General features: G+C 42.0%; 1 protein-coding gene across 1 annotated transcript in view; it reads right to left on the bottom strand.

Moving 5' to 3' along the window:
- Positions 1-9,318: 9,318 nt before the first annotated feature.
- BRF1 (BRF1 general transcription factor IIIB subunit) overlaps positions 9,319-13,886 on the bottom strand; it is a gene marked incomplete at its 3' end in the record, with an annotated part of 127,133 nt that continues 122,565 nt past the window's right edge. The window contains exons 15-16 of the mRNA XM_082000668.1: positions 11,566-11,734; positions 9,319-9,356 (exon numbers count right to left, since the gene is read on the bottom strand). Of these exons, the coding sequence (XP_081856794.1) occupies positions 9,319-9,356; positions 11,566-11,734 (207 nt within the window). The remainder of the gene's footprint in view (positions 9,357-11,565; positions 11,735-13,886) is intronic.

Genomic DNA, 13,886 nt, shown 5'->3' with positions numbered 1-13,886 from the left:
TGCACCTCTGTAAATCACAGCATGACTATGGAACTCAACGATGTTACACTGATGTAAAACCACTCTCGGGAGGGAACCAGTCGGCATAAATCATCCCCTTCTATTTCCTTGTACATAATCTGGTGCCAAGCTCTGCAAAAAACAAGGAGAAAACATTCCCGAGATTTTTCTGAAGGCAATAGTCTGTCTAAGCGCAACTTTAAATGTCTGCCATTAAAGTTTTCTTCATCTCATTAAAACGACTTGCAAAACCATCTGCTAACTAATAAAAACTTTTTAAAGCTTTAATATTGTATTTTATAATGAAACATACTAAGGGGAAAACAGGACATGTATTTAGAAAGACAGAACGGCAATCTGCTGTTCTTTCACGAAAAGCCAATGATGTTCGCTCCCATGACTAATTAAAGAGACTGAGGACTTCAGCCCTTTGAACATTTCTTGTACAAATACCATAATTCCTAAAAGCATCCACATTTTTATTCAGACCACTCCCAGACACTGCAGCATTGCTGATATGACACTGTTTTCAAGTTTAGAAAGCCAGATTTCATTTTCATGTCTCCATTCTATTTTGTTAGCTTTTTACACCTCAAATATTTATTACAGATTGCAGGGATTCCAGTGGGTAATTTTGCTTCCTCTAGAAACGCTTTTTGCTGGTAGACGGGGTGACCACGAGGTAGGACTTCGACGTAACCAAAATAGTGACTCTGTGGCACTGGATTCAGTTGTGCCAAGCACGGATGGCTGCACTAGCCAAGGATGCAGCCCAAGGCTTTGATGAGCTGCCATCCAGAAGCAAAACCCACTCCTGTCCCTAAAGCTTGCTCTTTCTAGGAAAAGGAGCTGTGGTGGCTGTGATGCCCCAGTCCCTTTGCTTGCTGAGCCACAGAGCTGGGCAGGATCTGGCAACAAGCAAGCTATAATCTCTACTAGGAGAGGAGGGGCAAGTTGGGTGTCATGCCCATGTGAGCAGTTAATGGTGAAGAATAAGGGATGTCATAAAGAGCCATCTGAGATGGTTTCACCACCCCCCTTTGCAGTACTGGGAAACACAAAGCCTGCCTTGGAGGTGGAAGGAGGAGGAATTTCAGGTCACAGCTTACCAGACCAGGTCTCCTCCACTGTGTTCGCTGCTTGCTCCTCCACCTCCAGTGTGGAACATCCCTGGCTCCAACATATGGAGCAACTGATGTTTTCACACACCTGGTTTCACCACAATTCTCCATCTGTGCTCCTTTTCCCCCCTTTTTCTCTCATTTAACATCTCTGCTCTTCAGTAGTGATGCTTACTCCTGCTGAGCACTGAGGACTCTGCTTAGGAAGAAAGCTGCAATCCCCAACAAGGTCCTTGCAATTTATGGCAATAGTAGGAGCAACTTAAAAACACACACACAAAAAAAAACCCCAAAAGCACTTTCTTGGGTGGCAAGCCACCCTATGCCCCAATCAGCCCAAGATCTATGCAAAAATTTAACGATAGCTAAGCTTGGCTGGAAAAGCTGGAAGAGCCGCAGCCTCCCTTCCAAATCTCAGCTAAGTCCTGTAATAGCTGTGCCTTCATCCCGTCTACTTCTGATCTTCACTTGAGTGTCACAGATGGCCTCAATTGCTTATCTCCTTCTGAGCATCATACGTGCTGTAGTAGTCAAGGTGGATTAACAGATGGGGCTGATCCGATGAGATCCCCAACCTACCTCTCTGCACAGTGGTATTAGTACACCTGCTTCTCCCCACTCACGTGTGCAGCAGACTGGGACAAATATAATCTCCTAATTGGTGTACCATCAACTCTCCTGTGAGATGTACCCCTTTCACACCAGTACTATACCCACAAGCAGTGACAATACTTGGGGTCTACGCTGGGCAGCATTACAAGGTCTGGCACTACCCCTGTTGATAGAGACCTTTTGCTTACCAAGTGGCCAGGGGAGATCAGAAAGTCTACACTTGCGTGTGTGCCAAGAACACTGGCCAAAATTGTTTTAGATGGCATTTTATCAATATAGTGCTGCCAGCCCTGAACCAATATAAAATATACAGGAAAGATCAACAACATGAAAGATGCTTCATCTTACCACAGGCAGCAAAATCCACTCAGACTTTTCCTCATGGTGCCCAATGGTCCAGAAAGAAAACAAGATGATTCACATCGCACTGATTTGCTGTTGGAGACCTCAGAGCTTACAGTAGGTCCTACTGATTTAATGTAGCATGCAGCAGTATCAAACAATTTCCCAGTGGCCTTGTGTAAGAGTTTGCTTGAGAACAGTGACTAGAGTTTTGAAACCATTCGCTTTAGCTATATTTTACCCTGCGCCAACCCGTGAATCTTACTTGAATTGTGCCAGTATGTACGTATAGAGTCTCCTTTGGTGAGCTCCCAGAGCATGGGCAGGAATCAAAGCAGATACAAGGATTTAGCCTGTTTCCCAGACACAGCACTGCTCTGAAGAACCATTATTCAATTACAACAGATCCACGTCAGAGTAGTCTATGACCACCTAGAGAGAGTTTTGAGAGCCGCAGCCATCCCCACGCAGAGCTGAAGGGGGATGTACTACATGCTGCGCACTGCAGCTGTATCACTGCTCAAGTTCTCTTTCTCTCATTTATTTTAAAATTGGCAGAATAGGTAACTCCACTTTGCTGGTTAATTAGGCAAGGCAATAAGTTGTGCTTGACAAACGGAGTAAGAAGTGGCTTTGGGCAACACAACACAATATCGCAAACTGTTTTCACCCCAGAACACTTTTCTCCCTTCCTTCACTACTGCTACCACCTCTGGAGACTGTTGCTAATGGCACAGATCCTCAACGGATGGAAACCAGCAAAGCTCTTACTGCCTGATGCGAAGTCGCAGGACTGTACCAATTTACAGCTACTGTGAATACCTATCATGGATATTTTCACGTTGCCTTCCTGTTAGTCGTTTGCATTTTTAGGAACTTGAGATCCCTCACTGCCGACAGACATCCGCTTAGGGCACAGATCACACTCTTAGCACCTCTGCAAGAACGGCGGACTTAGGAGACCCCCATCAAAAAGAAGGACAGGAATCGGAGAACACTTGCCAGCTATGCTACCTGCCGAGCCGCTTGTGGATGGACGGCTGCACCAGCCATGACTGCTGTCCTCCAACGTGGGCTGCTGCTCTGCAGCAAGGTGGTACGCAAGGCCAGCTTGGGTGTAGCCTATTTTTTGTCATGGCTGTAAAAAAGCAAAGTTGAGAAATGAGCATGTGGCTTTTTTTTTCCCAAAAAACCTCAGAGATTCTTCTTCAGGACTGAGCAGCCATGGGTGGGGGGCAGAAAACATCTGCATCAAGCCAGAAATGCATCCACCAGCCCATGGGTGGGGAACATTGCTGTTCATCAACCAGCACAGAGCAGCGGCTGACGTCTCAGGGCAGTTAGAAATCACCCCTGACAAAAGCAGATTTATGTCAGAAACACTGGCAATAAAATTAACAATTTTTAATGCAGCTGTGAGACCGGTTGGGTTTCCAGAGATGTGAATATTGTCCCCGGTCCATTCCTATGCTCACTGCCTGTGGGCACCTCATTGCAATGAAATATTTCCTCATCTTTCTGATGTTTTTTAAAGGCAGCTTTGTCTTTACTGCCAAACTACAGCCCTTGAAACCACCCTAAGTAATTAATCTTCTTCATTTTTCCTCAGGTGAAACAAAGACACCTCACCACCTCCACTTCCTTGCCTGGCTGGGTGTCCTGCCTCTTTCAATATATTCCAGTGGGCTGCCCAGTCTACAAATGATGAAGATGGTGCAGGATATACCATGAAACAGGAGGAGTCAGGAATTCTTGTGTGGAAAGTGGACAACGCTGCCTCACCTCTGCTGCTGCCAAGATGCACTTTTTGCCCCTCAGTCTTTGTGTATAAATACCTTTTACCTTTCCCACCGAAGAGCACTGAAGAAAAATTACTTGGTGAGCACAGTGTTGGTACTGTTTCCTTTCATTGCTCTGTTCAAATTCCCTTAATTTGCTGTATTTTTCTGCTTTTGAAGAATTGAGAAACTTTACTGAGACCACTAAGAGCAGTAAGAAAGCATTCTTGCCGCAATTTTGCAATAGAAGCTGATAATACAATGACTGCCATCCTGGTGTCCAGTACAGTGCCACTTACTGCCAACCCATACAATAACAAATGTAAGATTCAGACTTTGACATTAAATCCTGTGCTCCTAGAGTCAAATAGCAAGATGGGAATTTCATTTTGCGTTTTTATGAAATGTATGGGCCTCCTTCGTTTCCATGAAAATGCAAAACAGTCCCCTAAAAAAAAAAATTATGAAGAAATTATGAAGGAACTCACCAAGTAAATTTGTTACGCTGTAAGTCATGAATTTTCACCCAGCCTCATTTCTTGTGTGCTTAACCCCTTTCATTAAGCAACCACCACTCACCAAGACCACTGCCAGGTGTCAGGGCAGGCATAATAAATACCAAATAATATGCTGTAACTCTTCCTACACACGTGACGGGAGTAGAAAATTACAACAGCCTCTTCTGCGTGACAGTACGTGAACCTAAGAACGAGTGTGCTATGATCTAGTGGTGACAAAGCTAATACAAAGCTTTGAAAGATTTCAGCTTTATTAACATTATTTAACTTCACAGACCCTTAAAGGAGGCATATTTGATGAACACAGTTGGGGGAACAGAATGGTTTTGGTTATGAAAGCCTGGTGCAGTAGGGAAGAGAAAAATTACAGGACAAAGCCAGTAACTGTACAGCTTGGGAAGAGCAGAAAATATGAGGCCAAGGTGGCCAGTACTTTTTAACAGCTTACGTGTTATGAGTGAGACAGCATCACTGATGGACATCACTGGAGAAGTTTCCAACTGCCAGTGGAAAGGGTTGGAACAGCTGGAAAGAAACCAAGATAAAAACATCCCAATGTCAATGAGACCAAAAGTGCACCTAGATGAGATTATGGGAACCCAGTGAAATGCTGGAATGACACATACGTACTGCCTTATCAAAACTACTCTTAATTGTCCTACTGTATGCTAAAGCTTAGCAGTAGACACTCCTGAGGATCCAGTAGTAGCTCCCCCTCCAGAAAAAATAAAAGGAGCAAACACCCATGTGCACAAAGGGTAGACGTGGATTTTGGCCTCCAAACTGTGGTGACCAGATGTTGATAAAATAACATGATTTTTAACTCAGCACACACCTTATTTATCAAGATACAACTTTCAGAAACAAGCACTGGAACAGTTCCACTACACACACACACTATATATTGTTCCCACAGTCAGTTAATTATATAGCTTAGTGGAAAAACCTGGTTAACGTTACGCAGTTTACAGAAAGTATCTACATTTATCAGTGGAACGTTATCTTGTAAAAAACACTTGCCTGATTAGACATGTCTTCCCTTTTAGAGACGAAAGCAAGCTCCAAATTACAAATTTTGGCCACTATCAACCAATCATGCAGCAATCAAAAACGAACGTTCGTAAGAATGAAGACAGAAAAATCAGAAATTAGCAGGACAGCATCATAAAAGACGGGTTATGCAAGGGTTTTACTTTTTATTTACAGCAAATATATTACAGTAAAAAAGCTTAACATGGCTCATATTGTGGCTGTGTAAGGATGACACATATGCTTACACCAAACAGGTTTAATTTCCTTGGCACTAACTGAACCAAATGCAAGGATTCAACACAAAAATAAGAAACAGAACATTTATTAGGCAAAGTCCACATTAACTGTACACATCTGCAACTGGAGTTTCAATGCAATCCAAAGAATACAAACACGCCATCAGGATGGCAAGAACTGTTTCTACAAGCACGTTTAACCCTCAAGACAAGGCTGTCTGGCACCATTTAAAAGTTGCTGTACTGAACACAGTGATTTTAAAGAAATGTCATAGATGATTAAGACTGAAAATGCACTCACCACAGTGAAGAATCCCATTATTTTCTTTATTTCTTTCATTTTTTACTCCCACAATACAAAAGTGTTAAAAGGCTGCATGGCAGACAAGCTGGATGCAACAGCTGGAGGGTTTTGCCTGTCAAGCAAAGTGACTTGCAGCAAGAGACATGCTTTATGCAACAAAACCTATGACATACAGCCTGTGTGGGTTCAAATAAGAAGATCTAAGAACAACAAATGTTGAATCCTTATAAGCTCTCTTCATTATAATCAGAATCCTGCGAAAAGCAGGGTCCAAATTAGTCAATGAATTACTCAGTGAATTTAGGCTCACTTACATACAACAAAATTGTCCAGATACATCAACAGTAGTAAACAGAGTTAATGCAGTGTTAATCTTTTTACATTTTAATGACTAGCTATAAAAACAGAAACTAGGATGTTTGAGTCTGTTTACATTTCCTGAGCTTAGTTATATCAAGAAGGAATGAGCATTATAAAAATCCTGGTAAGTCACCAATAAATTAAAAATGTACATAACCACTATAGCTTAAGAAGCCTTACAATGCTCAGACTGAAGTCTGCCTATCCGATACTACGGCCTTTCCTTTAGGACTCCTGTACAGAAACCATGCCATTAACTTCACCAGCAATACTGAGATGCATTTGTAGGTCTTTTTTTTTTTTTTTTTTGTCCTCTCCAAGTGCCCTTCTAGCAGACTATGTGATAGACTTCACTAATCAAATCATATGAGAGCATTCAAAAACTGCAATCCTCTACTTCCAGTGCAAGAAACAATGTTCTCGGAAACACAATGTGCTACTGAAATTCAAATTTACTAGCAGTAGTTATTTGGGTGGACTCTCAGCTCCCACACATAACATCACTACATTGGCAGCAGCTTTAGTATCCTTTGGGGGAACAAACCAATGAAAATCTACACAGAAGACTGGAGGAAAGACCCTTAGCAATAAAGAATTCATCCTACCGGTTTCTTTAAGAGCCAACATCATGCATTTGAGAAAAGCACTTGACGTACATGAGTCATACACATGTTTATTTATGCATGTTTATTTCCTGCATAGAGAATAATGTGTACCTTGGAATAAAACCCAAGCTTTGAGAATATACTGAGAGTATGGGTATTTGTAATAGTGCTAATGGCAGAATAATTCAAACCTAAATGCTCAAACTCAACTGTCTCAAAGACTTGCAGAGCATGAACTTTGATAAAACAAACTACTTTTTAAAAAATTGTCTGCTTATAGCATGATTTTGAATTTATGGTGTAGATAAAAGAGAGGTAGAAAGGTTTATCTCCTCAGTATCATTTTCTGTGCAGTATTTATAAAGTATCAGAAAAAAATCTATAGTTTTTTGGTGCAAATGCCAGCTTTTCCCCTAAGAATTATATGGAATCTCTTCTTTCCACTGAAGTGCTGCAAGCTAAGTAACTGAAATCTGGTTCAGAGGAGCTCTTCTTCCCATTAGCGTCACTACATCATTTTTGTTACCAAGTTCTGCTTTTAAGAAGTCATTGCAGAAATACTCCTATATAGGGCTCAAAAATATCTAGCAGATAGAACCTACCCAACAAAGTGTATTTACCAGCCAGATAATATCAAGTCTGCTTCTAAAAAAAGCCCTCGCTCTTGCTCTACTTACGCGATCCCTCTGACGCATGCTACTGAGAGGGACAGAAGAGGTATGGAAGGCCGTATCACCCTTCCCCTCTTTGGTGACGACCACAGGTACGAGCATCACCATCACTCTGGCTAGCAGTAGATAACTAGATAGCTTCCCAAGGCAGCTTCTTTTCCTGCCACGATCCACCCTCCGCAGTGGCAGGATGGATGGTGCGTTAGTGATGAGCGCTCTTCAAAAAGGGTAGGAAGGACGAGCTGACCAGGAGAGACAGCTTAACAGAAACCGTGTTGGTAGATAAATATCCATCTTTCCCTGGTGTAAGACAAGCCTGCAGCACTACAGCTTTCATGATTGTCATTAGACATGGGAGAGAGATGAAAACATCTTGGCTCCTGCAGCTGCAGTCATCAAGACCATGATCCAGAGTGCAGCGCATTTCCCACTGAGCCGAGAGCCTTGGACCCAGCAGTGCCAGGGAAAGGCAGGTCACAGGCAACAGGGTGCGATCTGGCAATAGGGGCTCCATCCCTGACCCCCGCTCTCACAGCATTGCGAGAACTGATGTATTTGGAAGAGAAGGACCTGCCTGTTGACATTTCAGGGCACGCAGGGCTGGAGCTCCAGCATTTACTCACTTAGCAGTGACTGTTCAAGGGTGGGATTTGAGCCATGAAAGTCAGACTGCTGCATGGTGATCTTTAATTTACCATAGTAAGTTAAATAAATTACATTACATTAAATTCAGCCAAAGCAAATGCTAGCTTATTTATTAAAAAGCTCAGTTTTCTCTTTCTTTCAACTGATTTTAGAGACAAGGCAGCTCTTGGGAACAGACCTTCACTCTAACTCAGTTGGACAAGAGCAGCTCCATAGAGATGGCCAGAGTGACTCTCCTGCAACAATACCGGCTGCAACAAGACCTGGCTCTCCCTAGGGATGCCCAGCAAAGGCACGTGAGGCACACCACCGTTGCCTGCTTGCTCGTACACTTCTTGCCCCACTCAGGTCTTCTTCTCCCTCCTCACACATAAACTGCACCGGACTCACAGCTGAAGATGATTCTTCGTTGCCAACATTGCCTTCTATCGTCATATCTCTTAAAAGATCTATGAATTGATTAATATAAAGAAGTATTTACTTCATTTCAGAGAAACTGGTACTGCCCTGCAAATATATAACTGGTCATTATTTTTGATAGCCTTGGATAAGGAAGCTTGTATACAATAACAGGGTCACATTTACAATACAGGTTGGAAATGTTTTCTTTCTTTAGGTTGTAGCATTAAGAGACAACTAATGCTACTGTTCTCAAATAATCAACAAGCACGCTTCTCGTTTTTACCTGTCCTCCTATCTGTCCTTCAATCTGTTCCCTTTCAACACCATGCCTAAAAGGAGAGTCACATAAATAAGAGATGTGTTGCTTTTAGCCACACATGCTTTATACACAGTCTATTTTGTGTCTTGTCTTTTGTTCTCTGGAAACATTACTCCCATTAATTTCATCCTCAAACTATGATCCATCAAAATAATTTAAAAAATTCAAGTACAAACCCAAACTTTATTGCTGGGTTACGGGTCAATGTAAACTGACCAGAGTCAATGCCAACCTAAAATTCGCTTTACAAAAGTAAGGATTGTTTGATTACGTTTGTTGATCATTGACAGCTTCTTTCACTATTCACACAGTTTGAAGACTGAAGATTTGCTGGGAACAAGACATAGCCCATGTCCTTTGGAAGTAAATGGAACTAATAGCCATCATCATCATCCATATCACAGCCATAATCTGAAACACACAAAGACAAAGGCATATAAAAAAATGCAAATATTCCAGGTAGATGGAAGGTACAACAAAAGTATTGCTACTTTCAGGTTGTTTTCCTACTGTATAACTAGATGGTAAGTTTTGCCTTAAGCGTTTTAAAAAATCATTTATTTCTTAGGGATAAATAAAAAGTTCTTGCATGTACTTTCCTCAATGAAATAAAGTTATTTGTAAGCATGTGTGAGTAAATATTTCTTCTCACCTGTCACTGGACCCTCATTTAGGAATACTCGGCACATAGGTATGTGAAATACTTGGTTCAATTTAGAGGTTAAGGTGATCAAGCCCGATTGCCACAAGTAATTTGGAACGTGGTGACTGATAAGCAGCAGCATACATTTACAAGTAGGCATGGTTCTCACTAGACATAGCCACCAAGGAAAAAGCTGGCTTGTTTATATTAGTCATGGATTTATAAGCTGAAACTGCAAGGGTTCAGAGATAGCTCAGAGTTCCCATTAACATCAAAGGAGTCATGCAACGAATCCTGACCAACGCTCCTGACTCAGATCTCCCGTATCTACTTACTCCTAGAGGAAGAACTTAAAATTTTGCCCAGATTTTTTTATCCGGTTTTGTTTTCTTAAACAATGTCAAGTGCAAAGACTGTGTGACGTGTGTGTCAGAAGGCAAGTCTGTGTTTCTAATCCACCAATTTCTCTTCTGTGTGTTTCTGAATGCAGTGAAACAGGTATTTTCTGTTGCGTAGTCAAACCTAGGGACAACTATTATATATAAGCATTCAGTAAAGTTAATGTTTATATTCCAGATTCAATATAGTGCGAACATTTCATCCAAAGTCAAGCAAATGCTCAGAAGCAGAATCAAGTGTAATCTACAATAATTTGTATAGAAGTTCATAATCTGTAATTCCTGCCGTTACTCCAGGCAGACAGATCTAAAGCCCAGGAACAAAGCAGAAGGGAGTTATTTGTTCTGCTGAGCAGCTCCGCACACCTGCATTTGAATTCTGGGAATACTCCTTTCCTTTTTAGTTTTTGGGTTTTTTTTAAACTCTGATTTTTCAGCTGTTGTCCAGACCAGACAGGGAGTAGCGGAATGTTCTCAGAATGGTTTAAAAATAGTAACATTTACAAAGAAAAAAAACTCAGTGACCTTTATTCTGTTTTTGTGGGGGGTTTATTAATAAACATAGACCCACCCTCCCCCACATGGGTGCCTTTTCTTGGGAACATTATTCTAATAATAAATGCAGGCAACAAACTGTTTTTCCTATGGGTCAGCAATTATTTTCCAGTGGAGAAATCAATTTAAAAGCAACAGAAACTTTTGTGAAATGTATACATACTGTCCATAAAAGCTAAATTAATAGTACTGGAAAGTTTTTTGCAGTAAATAACATTTCAGTAGGAAACTTATTCCCATCTTGCTTTTTCACAACTCGTAATTAGTGGCTCTCATTTTAAAAATATTTTTGTGTATTTTCAAAGCTTAACTTCTAAAGGGAAGTTTTTAATAACGGATAAACGTGGCTGTGTCCAGATAGGAAAAACTGCAGCAGAGAGGATACTGCCTTTTCCTGCCAGCAAAGAAACCTATTTAAATGAGTGGCTTTGCTGGGTAACCCAAAGAAATTAGCCCACATCTGTGTACCATATAGCATGCCGTTCACTATCAATGCAATTTCTGTACTTGGTGAAGATTACATTTTCCTAACATTTTTCCCCAGAAATGCAGTGTGATGATTCATTCTGTTTTGAGCTGGACAGCCACATCCCCACGGCTCACGGACAATCTGGACGTCGCTGCAGCCCCAGCTGAGGAGGCAGGCAGGAGCAGGGTGGCTTGGCTCGCAACGCAACAAGCCCTGAGCACCGCTAATGGAGGGGCTAATGCCCGTAAGTCCTCAGATCTACATTGATAAACCTAGTTCTGAGGAAGGCATAAAATCAGTTTGTTTTTGAGAAGCCCTCTTAGCCTAAAGCTCAAGATGCAAAGTTTTCTCAGGAGTCTCTAAGAAGGTCAAGTTTTGGACAAGGGTGACTCCAGGCATTCCCACAGGAACGGGCAATGCTGGAAAGGTGGCAGGAGCTCTGCGTGGGATGAGCTGCCGGAGGACAGGGACAAGCAGGGAAACCCTGTCTGTCAGCCCTGCAACAACGAACCCCACAGCACCAGTAGATGGTAATTTAGACAGCTTTCCACTTACCATTTCCTCCCATTAACTGCAAGGCGCTCATGCAATGATCATCATCATCTTCTATTTCTTCCTCTTCCACCTCTTCGTCAGGGTTATAAGCCACTGGGCCACTCTCCACTAGCACAGCTGCTGGCTTTTCTAAGTCAGGGGTTTCTGCTTGTGCATTCGGAAAGGTCACCTGCAAAAAAGAGGAGGGGATAGTACAGCAGCCCTTGTTCTTGTTCAGTATTTGTACAAAACGTTAGCAGCTTCCACATAGGGAAGCCCACGTCCAGTGCTCAAGGCTTAGCTCTTCCAGGGGACATGCAAGTTGCTCAGTGAAATGTTGCCCGAATGAAAGTCAGGCACAAACATCCACAGTTTTCACATGATTCATAGCCAGGTAAGTGAAATATCCAGAGATGGCAACAACAGAACAAGGATCTTCTTGCAAGCACAAGGTAAGGAGAAATATGGGAGTGAAGGCTCCTCAGCAGAGCTCTGCAGGAAAACCTACAACCTCTTCCTCGTTGTGCTTGACTCACATCAGGCCTATTACACAATAACATTATTGACACTTTAATGATAGCAAAAATGTACCCCTCAAATCAGAAAAAAATGACTTGTATTAGTTTTGACAGCTGTGGTTGGATTTATATGGAAGCACAATGAGCTGTGGAACAAACAGCACTCTTCAGACAGCGCTTAATGTGACGGCAGAGGACTAGGTTGATAATACATGCCAGCAGCTGTAACATTACCTATGAAATTCATCAGAATAATGATCCCTAAACACTAACTTGGGGATTGATCACTGACGGGACCCGTTCCGTACGTGCACCTTCCCAGCTGCTCCAAGGTTAGGCAGGACACAGCAGGGAGGGAGAGAAAGGACAACACCGCAAGGAGACAGAGGTGAATTTGGAAGTAATACTGTGTTCGGTTCGCTAGTGACTGATCTGGGAATGGGGCAAGAACCAGCAATGTGGTCTGCCCCAGCACAGCCCGGGCTCTGGTCTCTCCGGAGCTCTCATCTCCATGGCGTGCCCAGTCTAGGGCTCCACCTCCCTCTCTCACCCAGGGAAGAAACATCACAGGAGCTTTACAAGCTTTGTAACACGGCACTTTTCACCTCTGTTCTGTATTTGGACTATTTGGGGTTTGTACACCAGAGCCTGTAGCCCAAAAAGGACGTCCCGTTAGTGGCAACTTGAAGAACATTAAAGATTAACCATTAATGGTGCTTTGCCACGTAAACAGTTTTGAGAAGGGAATATTTCACAGTACCTGTCACTAGTCAGCAGTTATCAGCACTAAGTCGTCATCTTGCCTACTAGGAGAGACGGAAAAGACTGGGTCCGCTCCCTTGGGAAGGACAGTGGTAAGGTGCTCCTAACAATGAATGGTCCAAAGGAGACCAGGAAACGTCAGCTCCCCTGGTCCCTACCACAAGAAAGTCCTACAACGCTTTACGTTTTAAATCACAGTACACAACTATGTACTGCTGCATCTTCTCCAATTCCGTTGTCAGTAAGTTCTGATCCAGCACTGTAATTTATTTTTATTTATAAATGTATTTACTTGGGATGCAGTAACTCCCAGAATCCCTGTAACTCCAGGCACTTTAGAGATACACCGTAAGGGAAACTCCCTCAACCGGAAAGTTGATAGTCTAATTATTCAGACATCAAAGCTGTTCCTGAACTTGTCATATACCATGCCAGTCAACCTAAACAATCTGCCGGAGTTTCTCAAAGTCACCTAAGGGTTTGCTCCAATAGCTCATTAATAGGGCAAAAGACACCCATTAATTTTAATAGAAAATCAAGTATTTAGGTATTCGGATCACTCAAAGACAGGTTTTCATAATTTCTTAATGCTCACATTAATCATATTATTTAGAGGAACTTCCCTCTAGGTTTTTTTTTATTTCCTACTACTGCTTTTGCCTCTAGAGTGATCAAATTGAGTCCATCTAGGTTTTCTGTATAACCAGAAATAGGCACAGATGCAGTTTGAGATGCATCAGCATCATAGTATATATAAATTTATATGCTTAAAAGTATCCATCTGCTCTGAAAAAGTGAGTGAATATAAAGGAGCTACAATTGAGTCATTATTTTTCAAAATTGCACCATGCTAATTAAAATGTGACCTTGTTCTAATTATCATGTCCACTTCTAGAGTGCTATACTTCTAAAAATGTGCAGAGTTTTCTAATGAGCATAGCATAAGAAGTGAAAATATATTTCCCCAGGCGGGATATCAAACTGCTTCTGAAAATCAATGGGTTTTAGTAATTCAAAAAATAAGGCGGTCAAACAACGCCTTTAAATAGAACTTCCTGAATT

This window comes from Phaethon aethereus (assembly GCF_964289735.1).
Source record: "Phaethon aethereus genome assembly, chromosome: 5".
NCBI classification, from domain to species: domain Eukaryota; kingdom Metazoa; phylum Chordata; class Aves; order Phaethontiformes; family Phaethontidae; genus Phaethon; species Phaethon aethereus.
This window is presented reverse-complemented; position numbering and strand designations above follow the sequence as displayed.